Here is a 17,872-nt window from a genome sequence, read left to right as displayed (position 1 = left end):
GAAATTATAGCTAAGTTTCAACCACAAAGACCAATGGTTCGCAAAGAAGGGCACCTATTAGTAGATTAGCATGCTGCAGTTATTAATTACACGTTGGATGGTGTATCAACACTAACTCAGTTGCAGGAGGAGAAGGAAGCCTTTCAGGTATATCACCAAGAGGCCAATGGTGATTTAAAAAAAGTTCAAGTTTAATGGCTCTGATAGGAAATAACTGAGAATGGATCAACAGCACTGTAGTTACTCCACAATGCTAATCTAAATAACAGAGTGAAAAGAAGGACGCCTGTACACAATAAAAATATTCCAAAACATGCATCCTGTTTGCAATAAGGCACTGAAGTAATACTGCAAGAAAAGTGGCAAAGAATGGATAAAGAATGGATTTTTGAATACAAAGCATTATGTTTGGGCCAAATACAACACAAACATCACTGAGCACCACTCCTCATATTTTCAAGCATGGCGGTGACTTAAATCGACTTGAAAATCTATAGCAAGACTTGACAATGGCTGTCTAGCAATGATCAACAACCAACTTGACACATTTTTAAAAGAATAATTGCCAAATATTGTATAATCCAGGTGTGCAAAGCTCTTAGAGACTTACCCAGAAAGACTCACAGCTGTAATTGCTGCCAAAGGTGATTCTAACATGTATCAATTCAGGGGGTTGAATATTATTCTATTGAAGATATATTTGTGTTTTTTTGCCTCTATGAATTAATTTTTTTTCATTTTCTTCCACTTTGACATTACGGAGTATTTTGTGTATATTGTTGACAAAAAAAATCAATTTACATCCATTTTAATCCCACTTTGTAACACAACAAGATGTGGAAAAAGTCAAGGGGTGTGAATATTGCAAAAGCATTGAAAAAACACCTTAACACTCATAGCAAATGCACAGTGTAATATACATAGGCTACTGGTTTGGAAAAGGGATTTTGGACCTTTCGGCATTGTGAAACTTTATGTGCTGAAATTATATTTCATTTCAATAGGCCATTGAAACTAATGATGATGATACAGCATTAGGTGCATGTACCTCAATCAGCCTGACTAACCAGTGTCTGTATGTAGCCTCGCTACTTTGATAGCCTCGCTACTGTATATAGCCTCTCTTTTTACTGTTGTTTTATTTCTTTACCTACCTATTGTTCACCTAATACCTTTTTTTCACTATTGGTTAGAGCCTGTAAGTAAGCATTTCACCGTAAGCCTGTTGTATTCAGCGCACGTGACAAATAAACTTTGATTTGTTTTGATCTGGTGTAGCCTACAGGAGTAAATTAGTTCAATGAAGAAAAGAGAAAAACAACATTTTGCACCAAGATCATATTTATTGTCTAGAAAAATACTGCAAACATTTATTTTCTTGACACAATAACACTGTTTAATCTGAATATGGAGACACAGTATAACAGTTTATTCCTGTTTGATGAAAAATTCTTGCGACACAAGGGTTCTAATTTCTTCACTTTGTGTCTGCAGAGATACCACGGGCACATTAGAGTTCAAAATTCACACATCTAGAATCTGTCTCAGTAGTCTGTCACATCAGGGTAGCAGGGGATGGCATCAGGGACAGGCTGGCATCTCTCTACGGCAGCATTAATCTCCCCACCCTCACACCATCATAAGTCCCTGTGATGGTGGTTGTTACGGATACAAGTATCCTGTGTGTGTATCCTGTGTGTGTGTTTCTTTTCTCTCCTTCTCCCCTCACAGGTGAAAATCATCACTCCCCAATCAGTCACCAATCCAATCATCAATCAGAAGACACACCTCCTCCTGTTTCCTACCCAATCACAGTTCCTTTCCCTTGGTTTAAAAACCCCATCAGTTGTTTGCTCTAGAGCTCAATCGCTCTGTAAATGCCATGTCTGTAGGTCTCTGTGTGTCACTCTCTCTTTGTGTATTAAACTATCTTTTGTTTGAGCACCTCCATAGCACTTTGTCATCACCTGTGAGTATTGTTTTGGTTATGGTGTTTGTTTGTTTGCTGGTGGGAAAAGGGGAAACCAAGACAAGTCGCCCATGGGCATACACTACCCGTAAGTGAACTTTGTTAAATACACTAGTTAGAACTGGGCGGACCACCCACTGTATTTTTGGTTAGTTAGCTGTTGTTAAAATAGGCTAGTCTAGCTTAGGGGTGTTTTGGATGCTTATTGTTTCTTTCCTTGGGTCCAGCTCAGCCCCTTTTCCTGCTCCCCCCATTACCGTGTGTTTACAAATAAACCCTGAGTTTGACGGTAGATTTCAGTTGTCGTGGTTATTTCATTCACACTTTTACTTTTTCACTATTATAATTTGCACGGTACAGGAGTGGTTGGGAGGGACCAACAGCTCCACAGAGATGGAGTGGCTGATGAACTCCACCATGGTGGTACTCTCTGAAAAGCTCACGGTCTGCTGCTTGGTGAAGTCCATGGTGCCTGAACTGAGGATGGGCACCTTGGCTGTCATGGTGGTGGAACTGTTGTGGCTTTCCCAGACGATGCCCCAGGTCTTCTCAACAGTGCTGGTCTTCTCCAGCAAGACCGTCTTCTCTACACTGCTGCACTCCAGGTTGGTGACCCTGACGAACTGCAAGGCCTCAAGAGGGTGGTTGAACAGCTCGATCTGGTCGTTGGCCTACTCCAGGTGAGAGATGTGCTGGCTGTAGGCATCTGTGTTGATGGCCAGGACTTGGTAGCTCTTGTACCAGTAGTCATCACCCTCCAAGGGCAGGAAGAAGGCTTTATGTTAGGTCACAACCTTTCCCAGACTGTATTTGTTCTTGCCGACATATCTCAACGTCTGGGCAGGTCTTGAAAGTATGATGAGGGACAGCACCGTATTCCTCCTCGATCCACTCCACAAACTCAAAGATGTCCATGTTGACCAGGACTTCGAACTTGGAGGATGAATACTTCAAGTTCAAAAACCACCATAGTCCCTGTGCCCAAGAACAATAAGGTAACCTGCCTAAATGACTACAGACCTGTAGCACTCACATCTGTAGCCATGAAGTGCTTTGAAAGGCTGGTCATGGCTCACATCATTATCCGAGAAACCCCTAGACCCACTCCAATTTGCATACCGCACCAACAGAGCCACAGATAATGCAATTTCTATTGCACTCCACACTGCCTTTTCACACCTAGACAAAAGAAACACCAATGTGAGAATGCTATTCATTGACTACAACTCAGCATTCAACACCATAGTGCTCTCAATGTTCATCACTAAGCTAAAGGCCCTGGGACTAAAAACCTCCCTCTGCAACTGGATCCTGGACTTCCTGACGGGCCGCCCCCGTCGTGGTAAGGGTAGATAACAATACATCCGCCACCCTGATCCTCAACACGGGAGCCCCTCAGGGGTGTGTGCTCAGTCTCCTCTGTTATTCCCTGTTCACTCATGACGGCACAGCCAGGCACGACTCCAACACCATCATTAAGTTTGCTGATGACACAGAAACCTGGCCGTGTGGTGCCAGGACAACAACCTCTCCCTCAACATGATCAAGACAAAGGAGAAGATTGTGGACTACAGGAAAAGGAGGACCGAGTGTAACAGTATAACTTTAGACCATCCCCTCGCCCATACCCAGGCTCGAACCAGGGACCCTCTGCACACAGACAACAGTCACCCACGAAGCATCAAATCAAATAAAATCAAATTTAATTTGTCACATACACATGGTTAGCAGATGTTAATGCGAGTGTAGCGAAATGCTTGTGCTTCTAGTTCCGACAATGCAGTAATAACAAGTAATCTAACTAACAATTCCAAAACTACTGTCTTGTACACAATGTAAGGGGATAAAGAATATGTACATAAGGATATATGAATGAGTGATGGTACAGAGCAGCATAGGCAAGATACAGTAGATGGTATCGAGTACAGTATATACATATGAGATGAGTATGTAAACAAAGTGGCATAGTTAAAGTGGCTAGTGATACATGTGTTACATAAGGATACAGTCGATGATATAGAGTACAGTATATACGTATGCATATGAGATTAATAATGTAGGGTAAGTAACATTATATAAGGTAGCATTGTATAAAGTGGCTAGTGATATATTTACATAATTTCCCATTATTAAAGTGGCTGGAGTTGAGTCAGTGTCAGTGTGTTGGCAGCAGCCACTCAGTGTTAGTGGTGGCTGTTTAACAGTCTGATGGCCTTGAGATAGAAGCTGTTTTTCAGTCTCTCGGTCCCAGCTTTGATGCACCTGTACTGACCTCGCCTTCTGGATGATAGCGGGGTGAACAGGCAGTGGCTCGGGTGGTTGATGTCCTTGATGATCTTTATGGCCTTCCTGTGACATCGGGTGGTGTCGGTGTCCTGGAGGGCAGGTAGTTTGCCCCCGGTGATGCGTTGTGCAGACCTCACTACCTTCTGGAGAGCCTTACGGTTGAGGGCGGAGCAGTTGCCGTACCAGGCGGTGATACAGCCCGCCAGGATGCTCTCGATTGTGCATCTGTAGAAGTTTGTGAGTGCTTTTGGTGACAAGCCGAATTTCTTCAGCCTCCTGAGGTTGAAGAGGCGCTGCTGCGCCTTCTTCACAATGCTGTCTGTGTGAGTGGACCAATTCAGTTTGTCTGTGATGTGTATGCCGAGGAACTTAAAACTTGCTACCCTCTCCACTACTGTTCCATCGATGTGGATAGGGGGGTGTTCCCTCTGCTGTTTCCTGAAGTCCACAATCATCTCCTTAGTTTTGTTGACGTTGAATGTGAGGTTATTTTCCTGACACCACACTCCGAGGGCCCTCACCTCCTCCCTGTAGGCCGTCTCGTCGTTGTTGGTAATCAAGCCTACCACTGTTGTGTCGTCCGCAAACTTGATGATTGAGTTGGAGGCGTGCGTGGCCACGCAGTCGTGGGTGAACAGGGAGTACAGGAGAGGGCTCAGAACGCACCCTTGTGGGGCCCCAGTGTTGAGGATCGCTCCACAAAATCCACGGCCCTTGCAGTGCAAGGGGAACCACTACTTCAAGGTCTCAGAACAAGTGACGTCACCGATTGAAACGCTATTAGCGCGCACCACCGCTAACTAGCTAGCCATTTCACATCCGTTACTCACCCCCCTTTTGACCTCCTCCTTTTCCGCAGCAACCAGTGATCCGGGTCAACAGCATCAATGTAACAGCATAACTTTACGTCCGTCCCCTCGCCCCGACTTGGCCGGAACCATGGACGCTCTGCACACGTCAACAGTCACCCTCGAAGCATAGTTACCCATCGCTCCACAAAAGCCACGGCCCTTGCAGAGCAAGGAGAACCAATACTTCAAGGTCTCAAAGCGAGTGACGTCACCGATTGAAACGCTATTAGCGCACACCACCGCTAACTAGCTAGCCATTTCACATCGGTTACACGAGCACGCCCCGATTCTCAACGGGGCTATAGTGGAGCAGGTTTAGAGTTTCAAGTTCCTTGGTGTCCACATCACCAACAAACTAACATGGTCCAAGCACACCAAGACAGTCGTGAAGAGGGCACAACAAAACCCTTCCCCACCAGGAGACTGAAAAGATTTGACATGGGTCCTCAATTCCTCAAAAGGTTGTACAGCTGCACCATCGAGAGCATCCTGACTGTTTGCATCACTGCCTGGTATGGCAACTGCTCGGCCTCCGACCGCAAGGCTCTACAGAGGGTAGTGTGTATGTAACAGTACAAATTTAGACCGTCCCCTCGCCCATACCCGGGCGCGAACTAGGGACCTTCTGCACACATCAACAGTCACCCTCGAAGCATCGTTACCCATCGCTCCACAAAAGCCGCGGCTCTTGCAGAGCAAGGGGAACTACTACTTCAAGGTCTCAGAGCAAGTGACGTCACTGATTGAAACGCTATTTAGCGCCCACGCTAACTAAGCTAGCCGTTTCACATCCGTTACATGTACGGCCCAGTGCATCACTGGGGTCAAGCTTCCTGCCATACCAGGCGGTGTCAGGGGAAGGCCCTAAAAATGTTCAAAGACTCCAGCCACCCTAGTAATAGACTGTTCTCTCTGCTACCACATGGCAAGCGGTACCGGAGCGCCAGGTCTAGGTCCAAGAGCCTTTTAAACAGCTTCTACCCCAAGCTATAAGACTCCTGAACATCTAATCAAATGGATACCCCCCCCCCCCCAATTTTACGCTGCTGCTACTCTCTGTTTATTATCTATGCATAGTCACTTTAATAACTCTACCTACATGTACTTATCACCTCAATTACCTCGACTAACCGGTGCCACCGCACACTCTGTACCTCCAATATGGCAGCCGGACACTGGGTGAGTCGAAAGAAAGTCCGACTATCGAAAGCGCAAATGTAATTGGCCTGCCTTTCTGTCAGTTCTTGCCAGCGAGTGCAGATATTAGTAGAAACAGGACTGTGTCATTTCTACTTTTGGGAAACTCAGAATGATGGTGTCGTGAAATCGTGAAAAACATTGCATGTAAATGCATGTATCTTAAAATGCTTTCATCTTGTAAACATGTTACATATAACGTTACATGTATCACGTTTAATTGCAGTTGTGTAGTCTACTGTGCGCAATGTCATTTTTAAACTTGTCGATGTGCCATTTCTAAACACTGATGGCAAGCTTGCGTAAGGGCAGACCTATGGGTTGCATGCCCGGCTGCCGATGATGACCAATTTACGAAGCGAGTGGCTCGGGCAAAAATAGCCTACAGCCTACGGTGATAACCGTCTGATACTAGGAAGTTATAATATGAGGAGATTAAAATGAGGTTATCATGGTGGAAGATATTAATGTGTCCTCACTATTGCTTTCATAAAAGCTCGAGTTGTCTGTGACAACGATTGAGACTGTACAATACAATACCTCATGACAATATTATACCAGTAATAATTTGTCATGTTTGCTTTCATAAAAGTTTGAGTTGTGTATGTGATTAAAACTGCTTTAGCATCCTCCATACACTTCCTGAAATACGCTAAGCGGTGGCACTGGCAACAACCCTGTTCAATTCGTTTTACTGCTAGCCAAAATGAAGGTGATCAGGATAGCTAATATATTGCATCTGAAACAGTTATAAAAGTTGTATTTCCGAGCGAAACAGGGGGTGATAAGTGGAAGTGTTGGAAGACTAACACCTGAGTTTATGGACCTAAATCAAAGGAAGGGACAGAAAATCACACCACCATTTAAATCTGAGTGGTATCAACGGAACGTCTGGCTCTGAGGCTGCGCTAGTAGCAACCTGCTTCCCATGCCTACAGTTCTACACCAGCGACAACGTGTGGACAATAACCAGTTACTGCAACTTGAACTTGCATATAGTGCTCAACAAGAATGAAAAGTCTTTACATCCAAAGCCAGAGCTCTTGATGAGACATTTGACAGCTCACGGATAGATCTGGCATTGAATGAACAACGGAGATTGAACATCAGCATGCACAATGCAAAGGCAGAAGATAAAATATTTCGAAAGACCTAATAAATGCTAGGCTACATGCTACCTAGGTAAACAGGAGTCTGTAATTGAGAGTGCCGGATCAACACACGGGCAACTCTGGAACTATTATATGCCTTGGTTTCTATGAGCGATTCGAGCATAAATGCAATAAACTGGGCCTGGCTGAAAGCGAAACTCATAGAAACAGCCAATCCGAGTAGAGAGGGGGCAAATCTACTACAACATACTGGACGATATCAATGTTCAGATGAGAGCCAGGTTTGACCACTGAAAGATAACGGTTCTCCAGTTGGGTAAAGGAATAAGGCAACCTCACAGAGAGTTACTCACACTTAACCACCTTATTTAGAGAGGACATATGTGATGGATGTGGTTCTGTACAGAGAATAGTTCTGAATGAATATGCTAATAAATGAATATACTAATAAACATGATAATGAATGAGTAATAAATAACACGAGCAACACTAATATTGACTGTATAAGGAGATAGTGACATAAGCAGAGGACTGTATAATACATATAATCAACTACTATTAGCAAACAGCAATAGTAACAACCAACAGTAAATGCACAAGTTTCAATAACAACATCACTCACGTCTGTCCAAGCACCTCATCACTCTTGTCCACTTGGAGAGACTGAGGAGGATCTGGGATGAGCAGGCAGAACAACCCTGTCTTAGAGCATTTTTTATTATTCTGTACTTGAATATGAAATTCTTCATGTAGTATGAAGTATGTTACTTTGGCATGGTTTCTTAAGGCAAAAACAAAAGTTGGATGATGGGTGGGTGTATAATGCGAATGTCTAGCAACACAAAGGTTGCTAGTTTGAATCTCATCATAGACAATTTGAGCTAATTTGCAACTGTTCAACTGCATACTACTTTTTAGCTACTTTGCAACGGCTTAGCGTGTTAGCTTACCCTAACCCTTTTAGCTAACCCTTCACCTATCCCAAACCTTTAAATTAGCAAGCTAGAATTTGTAACATATCATACATTTTTGCAAATTCGTAACATATCGTACATTTTGCAAATTCGTAACATATCGTACATTTTGCAAATTCGTAACATATTGTACGTTTTGCAAAGTCGTAACATAATACAAATCGTAAAATGTAACATATCATCCAAAATGGGTGATGGACATCCACAAATGAATACATACCATACCATACTATACTAAATATAGTAACTCAGATTTACATACAGAATAATATGAAATTCTCTGAGACCAGGTTGGGCAGAAGCCAGGTGTCTGGCCCCCTAGCAACCTATCGGTGGCCTGGAAGCTGAGGTCACTTTGGGGAAACAGTTTATGATCCCCTAGTCTCTCTGGAACCGTCGGGATGGGTGGAGTGAGTTATAAAGTTATAAAACTCACAGGCAGGGAAATCCATAACAACCACTCTGGGGATTTTAAGTTCCTTGGCTTAGTGGGCTGCAAAAAACATAGAAACAATGTCACAAAAGTTTGACAGCTGCAAACTGGAGAGTCTGTCAAAATATGCAAAGTACTTCGATTTTGAGGGAGTTAAGGCTGATCTTGTCTATTGTACAGTTCACAAATGGTATGAGACAAATCGCCTGGACAGCTCCTCAGCTTTTTGTTCCATCATGACCTGACACAGACTGTCCCAGAGGCGCCAAAGTTACTGCAGCTGGTCCTCACTATACCAGCTACAACAGCATCCGCTGAGAGGTCATTTTCTGCGCTGAAATGGATCAAGACATACAGTCGAATCCGGGCCTATCAAGGACGACTCTCATCCCTTGTCATCATCTCCATCGAGACGGAGAGACTTTTAAAACTGAGGGCCAACAGGGAAGAGTTTTACAGTTCAGTCACTGATGTCTTTATCCAGCAGGATAAAATAGACTTTGTTTACAAGTACATTTAAGGTCAAGTGTTTATTTACAGTAGAGCGGTCTACTATTATTATATTACGTGTCTATGTAAGTCTAAGTCTCAACAGGGGAGGTTTAATGCTGGAGCTTACCAGGGCTGAAGCACTGAAGCCCAAGCCCGTGGGGGGCCCAAGAAGCAGCAAAATAAAATAAAAAGTAAAACAATTGTAAAAAAAAATACATATTTATACACTGAGTGTACAAAACATGAAGGACACCTGCTCTTTCCATGACACCAAGTGAATCCTGGTGAAATCTATGATCCCTTATTGATGTCACTTTTTAAATTCACTTCAATCAGCGTAGATGAAGGGGAGGAGATGTGTCAAAAACTTCAACGCTGATGGGTTTTTCATGCTCAACAGTTCCCCGTGTGGAAAAAATGTCAGTCTCTCGATGTGCAAAACTGATAGAGACATACCCCAAGCGACTTACAGCTGTAATCACAGCAAAAGGTGGCGCTACAAAGTATTAACTTAAGGGGGCTGAATAATTTTGCACGCCCAATTTTTCAGTTTTTGATTTGTTAAAAAAGTTTGAAATATCCAATAAATGTCGTTCCACTTCATGATTGTGTCCCACTTGTTGTTGATTCTTCACACAAAAATACAGTTTTATATCTTTATGTTTGAAGCCTGAAATGTGGCAAAAGGTCGCAAAGTTCAAGGGGGCCGAATACTTTCGCAAGGCACTGTATGTACTACCGTTCAAAGGTTTGGGGTCACTTAGAAATGTCCTTGTTTTTTAAAGAAATGTTTAAAAAAATTAACCATTAAAATAACATCAAATTGATCAGAAATACAGTGTAGACATTGTTAATGTTGTAAATGACTATTGTAGCTGGAAACGGCAGATTTTTTAATGGAATATCTACATAGGCGTAGAGAGGCCTATTATAAGCAACGATCACTCCTGTGTTCCAATGGCACACTGTGTTAGCTAATTAAAGTTTATCATTTTAAAAGGGTAATTGATCATTAGAAAACCCTTTTACAATTATGTTAGCACAGTTGAAAACTGTTGCTCGGATTAAAGAAGCAATAAAACTGGCCTTCTTTGGACTAGTTGAGAATCTATTCCATGTGAGAAATTGCTAAGAAACTGAAGCTCTTGTACTTGAAAACTTAACTAGAAGTTAGGCAAAAAAGGTAGTAGATTGGAGGATTCAATAGTTGGAATTGTGGAGTTGTTGCCTGTGTACCACTCCCTTCACAGAACAGCGCAAATTGGCTCTAGCCAGAATAGAAAGAGGAGTGGGAGGCCCCGGTGCACAACTGAGCATAATGACAAGTACATTGGAGTGTCTAGTTTGAGAAACAGACGTCTCACAAGTCCTCAACTGGCAGCTTCATTAAATAGTACTCGCAAAACACCAGTCTCAATGTCAACAGTGAAGAGGCAACTCCGGGATGCTGGCCTTCTAGGCAGAGTTCCTCTGTCCAGTGTCGGTGTTCTTTTGCCCATCTTAATCTCTTCTTTTTTTGGTCAGTCTGAGATATGGCTTTTTCTTTGCAACTCGGGCCTAAAAGGGCAGCATCCCGGAGTCGCCTCTTCACTGTTGACATTGAGACTCAAATGTTTCCTTTATTTAGGCAATTTCGACCTGTTGCAATTTGGGCAGCATGCATGCCAAAATACAGCTTGTTGGGTTGTGGCCATAGACATATAATCCATAGATAGGTTTTGGAACCTCTTACCTTGGCTTTTTTAGTGTTTTAGTGTTAAACTAAGTACAGTAGCAATGGCTGCCAGTCCTGACTTGAATGTGAACTGCCATCTATGGATTATATTTATATGGTTGGTTTTGACTGTCTGTTTTCCTTTTGCAGATTTCAAAATACAATTGCGGGAAAAACATACAGTCGGGAAAGCAAATGCCTACCGCTGAAAAGAGAAGACTAATCGGTCTATAGAACCAATAGAACCAATTATTTCTTAACAACTCCCAATTTTTAGCGAACAGCAGCACAGTTTTTCAAAGTACAAATGTTCCCCGTCTGTGGATATCCTATAAACACCACTGCTCAACTGTAGCCTATGCCACATCGCAAACGTCTTTATGGGTTATTATAGGCCTACTCGTTGGCATTTGGGTTGCTGCCTGTGGTGTTGAAAGTTGTCTGTATGTGCGGGCCAGTTGCGTGTGGCACAAGCTATTAAGGCCTGTGTGTCTAATGGTTGCGCTGCATACCTGCTACTGTTTGATGGTTGGCTGTAGTTGTTTGATGGTTACTTTGTGATCGTGTCATACTGATGACTACCGTAACAAAAATCCGCTTTTTGACTGTGCGTGTGTGAGTGAGAGATGGGGACGTGGGGGGTAGGGTAGTCATTAGAAAGTGCCTACCTGGCCTCAGACCTCACCGCACGTCACTGACACACACACACACACACACACACACACACACACACACACACACACACACACACACACACAAACTTAATGATGGTGTTGGAGTCGTGCCTGGCCGTGCAGTCATAAGTGAACAGGGAGTAACGAAGGAGACTAGGCACGCACCCCTGAGGGGCCCCAGTATTGAGGATTAGCGTGGCAGATGTGTTGTTACTTACCCTTACCACCTGGGGGCGGCCCATCTGGAAGTCCAGGATCCAGTTGCAGAGGGAGGTGTTTAGTCCCAGGGTCCTTAGCTTAGTGATGAGCTTGCGGGCACTATGGTGTTGAACGCTGAGCTGTAGTCAATGAATAGCATTCTCACATAGGTGTTCCTTTTGTCCAGGTGTGAAAGGTCAGTGTGGAGTGCAACTGAGATTGTGACATCTGTGGATCTGTTGGTGCAGTATGCAAATTCGAGTGGGTCTAGGGTCTCTGGGATAATGGTTTTGATGTGAGCCATGACCAGCCTTTCAAAGCATTTCATGGCTGTAGATGTGAGGGATACATACGGGTCACTAGTCATTTAGTGAATTTTTACCTGTTTAAAGGTGTTACTCACATCGGCTGCGGACAGCGTGATCACACTGTCCGGAACAGCTGATGCTCTCATGCATGTTTCAGTGTTACTTGCCTCAAAGTGATTTAGCTTGTCTGGTAGGCTCGTGTCACTGGACAGCTCTCAGCTTCCCTTTCTAGTCTGTAATAGTTTGCAAGCCCTGCCACATCAGACGAGCGTCAGAGCCAGTGTAGTACAATTCGATCTTAGTCCTGTATTGAAGCTTTGCCTGACTAGCAAGTGAGGTTGTTCTCTGAGATATCACAAGCCTTCCTTTGATAAGCCAAGACAAGAACCTCCTTCAGAATCCCCCAGATGTAATGTTATTGACCCTATTGGGTGAAGGCCAAAAACTTGGATTTGTACTGATTGGCCAAATCTACTGATGATCCCAAGTGTCAAGGCCATCTCTATAAGTCCTTGACACAGATAGCTATTATCAATGTCTTTATCACGCTAGTTCAATGTTCCTCTGCAGATAATGAAATAGGACAGGCAGTATAAAGGTCTTTACATTGATAGGCTGTATTAATGTCTTTACATTGATAGGTTGTATAAAGGTCTTTACATTGATAGAATCTGTATTTGATCATTCTTTATCACCCCACTTGTCATCCTTTCTGCCATTCAACTCTATATCAATAATGCACAAGTTACGCTTTGGAAACAATAAAGATCCATTGAATTGAATCATGCTATTATGCCCACAACTAAATTCTCCTTCCTAACCAACTTTGAGGAAACGTATGGGAACACTGACAAGACTGTCTGATATTTCAGGACAGTCAGCTCTGTCCTAGAAGCCTTTTACCTCTTATCTCTGTTATTACTCTGTTTGCGTAATCATGTTAATAATCCCTCGTCTTCAATGTGTCTGTTCTTCCCTTCTCATAGCTGGTGTGACAAGTGAGAGGACAGGACAATTTGTCTTCCAAAGAAAACTGCACATCAACAAGATGGCAACAAACAACAAAAATATTCTGAAGTGTCTAAGCTAACTCCAAGTTACATTATTTTGTCAAGCTAATACATTGTCATGGTGTGGTGCTGTCAAGAGTGAGAGAGAGAGATTAGCTCATACATTTCAGATGATTATGATAATGAAACCAATAATACAAATAAAACAAAAAGAAGAGCGTGTAGCATTTCATCCACTTTCCTCCTGTTTGTCCTATCATGCTAGTCCATGTCAAAGCCCTGAGAGAGTGAGTGTTGTAATTTATGAGTGTCATAAAGGAGCTAGCTATATAACCCTGGAGAACGGACAGGTTCACTGCTCACTGAAGGAAGACTGTGAGGGTGAGTGCACTGGCTCTTCTACCTGTGCATTTAGGGCACTATTTCAATGGAGCTAATGGAAGAAGAATCGCTAACACAACGTTTCAAATGCAACGTCATGTTGATTTAACGTGAATTTGTGTAACACTACAGTGTTATATACTTTAATGTTTCCTAATATTCCTCCTCTTTCCTGGTCTTCCTCAGATGAAGCTGTTCGTCTTGGTGGTCGTTTCCCTGCTGCACCTGGGGCTGTCCTGTGCCCAGGATGCAGGCTCCCCTCCAGGCAGCCTGCAGGACATAGTGAGGAAGAGCTCACCGAGACAGAAGGGTAAATTATATACACCTTTTATTCAACCAATCCCAGCATTCAACCTCTTAGAAAGGAAAACAGAAAACATTCAGAAAGTCAGTTGTTTCATCACAACAGTAATGGGTGCATGTTGTGACAGTGTCCGTGTCCGAATACCCATACCAGCGTACTACATACTTCAACTGCATACTATGTACTCATCATCACATACTATTTAGCATGTGCCGTTTAGTAAAACGTTTGCAGTATGCCGTGGCCTCAATGCAGTACTGGCTCCTGACTGGCTGAGTAGGTGGGCTGGGGCGGGGCCATGTGCGGATGAATTTTTTCAAATTTGAAATAAAAATGCATCACATTAACCAACCTGATAATAGCTCATTTCCAATTTGATTAATTTCTCTAAACTCTGAATAGGATAGGAATGGAGTTATTGGCCTACTCAGGCTGGTTGGAGGCAGCCTATCATATTCGACCTATAATGTAGCCCATATAATCCGTCTATCCTATTTTTAAAGGACTGCATACAGAAACGGATCATTTGGTTCCAGTTCAACATATTTATTAGTGAAACCAAAGTGCTGTAACATATAGGAGCCACATCATCATGGCGCTATAGGAGCACGCAACGGACGTCATCATAGCACGCAACAGAACAGTGTACTGCCGGTTTGTTGTTTTTATGTAATAGTTTTTATTAAATCGTTTTTTAATCGTAGCTTAAGTTTCTATTACTACTGGTTCTGCGAACCGGTCAGCCTTTATGGCTGGGACTGCGCATTTTTGTCCCGGATTCCTGTTGAGTAGCAGCTGCTAGACATCATAAAAATGGAGCAGGGTAACGCTAGCAGTGCTAGCCCATCAGTATTTTTATCCATGGCTGGGCATAAATGCTTCAGGTGTGAGATGATTTCCACACAATCACAAGTTGAAGATAAGGTGGAATTGGAAAATGGACAGGGATTTGTCTGCCCTAAGTGCACCACCATCAAGCATCTTAGGGAAGTGATTCTCCGGCTGTTAGCTCGGCTGCAAGGAAAAAGGACAACCTGCTTTCTATGTACACCGACCTTTCTGTAACCAAGGGAAAACTGAATATCAGTTTTCAATGCCTCCTGTAGCAAAGCTATCGATGAGTCAGGTGGCGTTGATCTGTCCTAATCCAACTGACAGATATTAAGCTCAACTGCAAGGCGTAGGAGATCGGAGAGGCAGTCTGGCCACCCATCTATCCGAGAAGGTCTGATCCAGCTATCAAACAGCTTTTCCCCGCTTAAGACGGACATACCAGGCCCGGGGGTCATTACAGATCCTGGGTGTATACCAACAGCCGGCGGCCGCCCAGTGAAACCCTCCCCCATGGCCACCACAGTTCAGTAGGTTGTTTACCCATCGGATTCCATCACGACCACCATCATTGTGGGCAGCTCGATGGTGAGAGATTTTGGCCTGCCTACGGTCTGTGGACCGACCAAAGTCCACTGTCACACAGGAGCCCGTGTCCATGACATCAACTCTCTCCTGCGTACGGTTCTGGCCAACTATTCCAATATTGACACCATCGTCACTCACGGATGTTTTAACGACCTCAGCCTACAAAACTAAGACAAACCATATGTTCAAATCAAAAGGCCTGATTAACTTGACATCAATAATGCAGCCACATCCTGAGTCCCTGGTGCCGACACATTCAGAAATCAAAAGGTGGTTTAGTATTTATTTTAAAAGCCCTGGTGAAGGCCAAGAGGACAAGAAGCAGTTTTCAATGGGAAAACATAAATCCACTTTGGGTAAAAAAAATTGTTTTAAAGACTTCTGTTTTCAAAGATGTAGCCTACGATGCAATACTTGTGATCATATTAAGGAGAACAAAAACTACTTGGCCTACATTTGAACACCACCGCAGCAGCTTCGCTATTCGGCGTCTTCCCATTTAAGTAGCTTCATTTTGTTGTTTGGCTACTTGAAGAGAACTAGGGTCTATCACCCCCAGCCCACCTCTTCCAATGCGTTATGGAAAAGTGTGCATCAAATTCTACTAGATGAAGAGCCGAAATGAGTATGCCTATAACATCCTGACATTTAAACCAGACTCGATAAAAAAAAAAAAATCACATAGGCTACTATAAAATATCATTTTTTTTCTCATACTGAGAATGTGTCATGCGCGATTGCATTGTTTCCTGCTATTCGTTGATTTCGATAGCGCATCTCTAAATCTCATTGACAAAAGCCAAAACGAGAATGACATGCGGGCATTTAAAGTATACTCGATTTTCAAAATGTTGCATACTATTAAACCAAAAAAATGTGCATACTCAAATTGCCTACTATTTAGGACTAAAGTATTCGTATTCTGACATGTCCAGTGTATTCTTTGTCTTCCAGTGTCCCTGTTAAACCCAGTGCTGGAAGGAAAGGTCCCCCCACTGTCCAGTAATGGTCCTATCCAGGGTCCAAAGAACCCGCCTGAGTTTGAGGACCAACAGAAGCCTGCTCCATTCATGTTTGGGGACAATGTCAACCTGCAGTGGCTGAGCTGGAATGGTTCTCTCCCCACAGCAGCTATGGGCATCTACAACGGGTACACCGAACGCACCGACTACATCTGCAAATACAACTGCGAAGCCGGCTTCTACACTCCTAGCAAGGGCCCGTACTGCCAATACCCCTACGGTGAGAGAGAGTACAAAGCCTCAGAGTTTGAGATCCTGGCCAACAGAGACAACTTTGAGTTTGTTGAGTGGAAGGAGGACTCATACGGCTCGTTGCCCAAACACTCAGTTAGAACGTGCTCTGGAGTGGGCATCTACGTTGGGAAGAACAAGTATGGCTTGGGGAAGGTGGTCCCTCAGTTCGAGGCTTTCTTCTTGCCCTGGGAGGGCGATGAGTACTGGTACAAGAGCTACCAGGTCCTGGCCATCAACAGAGATGCCTACACCCAGCATATCTCCCATGTCAAGTATGGCATTGATGAGGTGGAAATGTTCCACTACCCCCCTGAGACCATGCGCCTCTCCGGCGTCACCAACAACGAGTGCCAGACGGTGGTGAAGACGGTGACCATCTCCAAGACGTCGGAGGTGGAGAGCACCTGGAACATCGGACGCACCACCATGCTGGGCATCACCGCCGGCATCACCGCCAAGATCCCCCTGATCGGCTCCGCAGGGGTTGAGTTCAGTGGGGAGAAGACCCTGGAGTTCAACAGGGGCACCACCATGGTGGAAGCCCTCAGCCACTCTGTGTCTGTGGAGCTCAAGGTGCCACCCAACCACTCCTGTAGCGTGCGCATGGAGGGCCGTAAGATCACAGCAGACATCCCCTTCACAGCCAGGCTGAGCCGTACATACCGCAACGGAGAGACCCAGTGGACCTCCATCTCTGGGGTGTACGATGGCATTCAGATTGGCGAGATCCGGGCCGTGGTGGACCGCTGTGAGCCTGTCGTAGACTCCAAACCCTGTCCTTAAGACCGATCTCATCCAAACTGACTCATTACTCTACACCTAATAAATATATCTATACTCATAAGTGTACAGTATATGTTCCAATGTATATGGTCCGGATTTCCTGTAACTTCCAAGGCTATACCAACACTGATTAATGTGATGTAAATTTTGCACAAGTATTGTACCGTTTGTGGTTCCTGACCAAGTGTAAACTACAATGCAATGGCAACTGACTCCTGTGATTCTTCTGTTCAAAAGCTTTTTCACAATTTATGCTTGAGAAAGGAAATGACAGCAAATACACACACGTGCCTTTATCTGTTTCACATAGAAATACTGCACTTTATATTTATTGAATTCCTTGTTATTGCCTTTTTTTATCTACAATTTGATAGGCCTAACAAATTACTGCTACTGACGTTACTGTACAGCTCATAACTTTGCCTCTATTGCAATTACTATAATGGAGCTGCAGAGGGCAGCAACAGCTAATGGATTTTGGAGAGCAGGAGTAGTTGACAGCTGGCCCGAG

At 43.8% G+C, this 17,872-nt stretch overlaps 1 protein-coding gene and 1 pseudogene across 1 annotated transcript; one reads left to right on the top strand and one right to left on the bottom strand.

Annotated features, from left to right (window-relative positions):
• Window positions 1-1,432: 1,432 nt before the first annotated feature.
• On the bottom strand, window positions 1,433-12,354 carry LOC149979614 (natterin-3-like; annotated as a pseudogene).
• On the top strand, window positions 12,103-17,569 carry LOC110535045 (natterin-3). Its single transcript, XM_021619919.3, has 2 exons — window positions 12,103-13,909; window positions 16,277-17,569. The coding sequence occupies exons 1-2, from the start codon at window positions 13,786-13,788 to the stop codon at window positions 17,359-17,361; spliced, it is 1,209 nt and encodes a 402-aa protein (XP_021475594.2). The 5' UTR covers window positions 12,103-13,785; the 3' UTR covers window positions 17,362-17,569.
• Window positions 17,570-17,872: the final 303 nt, after the last annotated feature.

Source organism: Oncorhynchus mykiss, chromosome 11 (genome assembly GCF_057628025.1).
Source record: "Oncorhynchus mykiss isolate SJ-2025 chromosome 11, ASM5762802v1, whole genome shotgun sequence".
Taxonomy (NCBI): Eukaryota; Metazoa; Chordata; class Actinopteri; order Salmoniformes; family Salmonidae; genus Oncorhynchus; species Oncorhynchus mykiss.
This window is presented reverse-complemented; position numbering and strand designations above follow the sequence as displayed.

Excerpts from the sequence above, each read along its gene's own strand:
- LOC110535045 (XM_021619919.3), top strand. The coding sequence starts at position 13,786 with ATGAAGCTGTTCGTCTTGGTGGTCGTTTCCCTGCTGCACCTGGGGCTG. Across the intron at positions 13,910-16,276 it reads GAGCTCACCGAGACAGAAGG|TGTCCCTGTTAAACCCAGTG; the intron begins GTAAATTATATA and ends TTTGTCTTCCAG.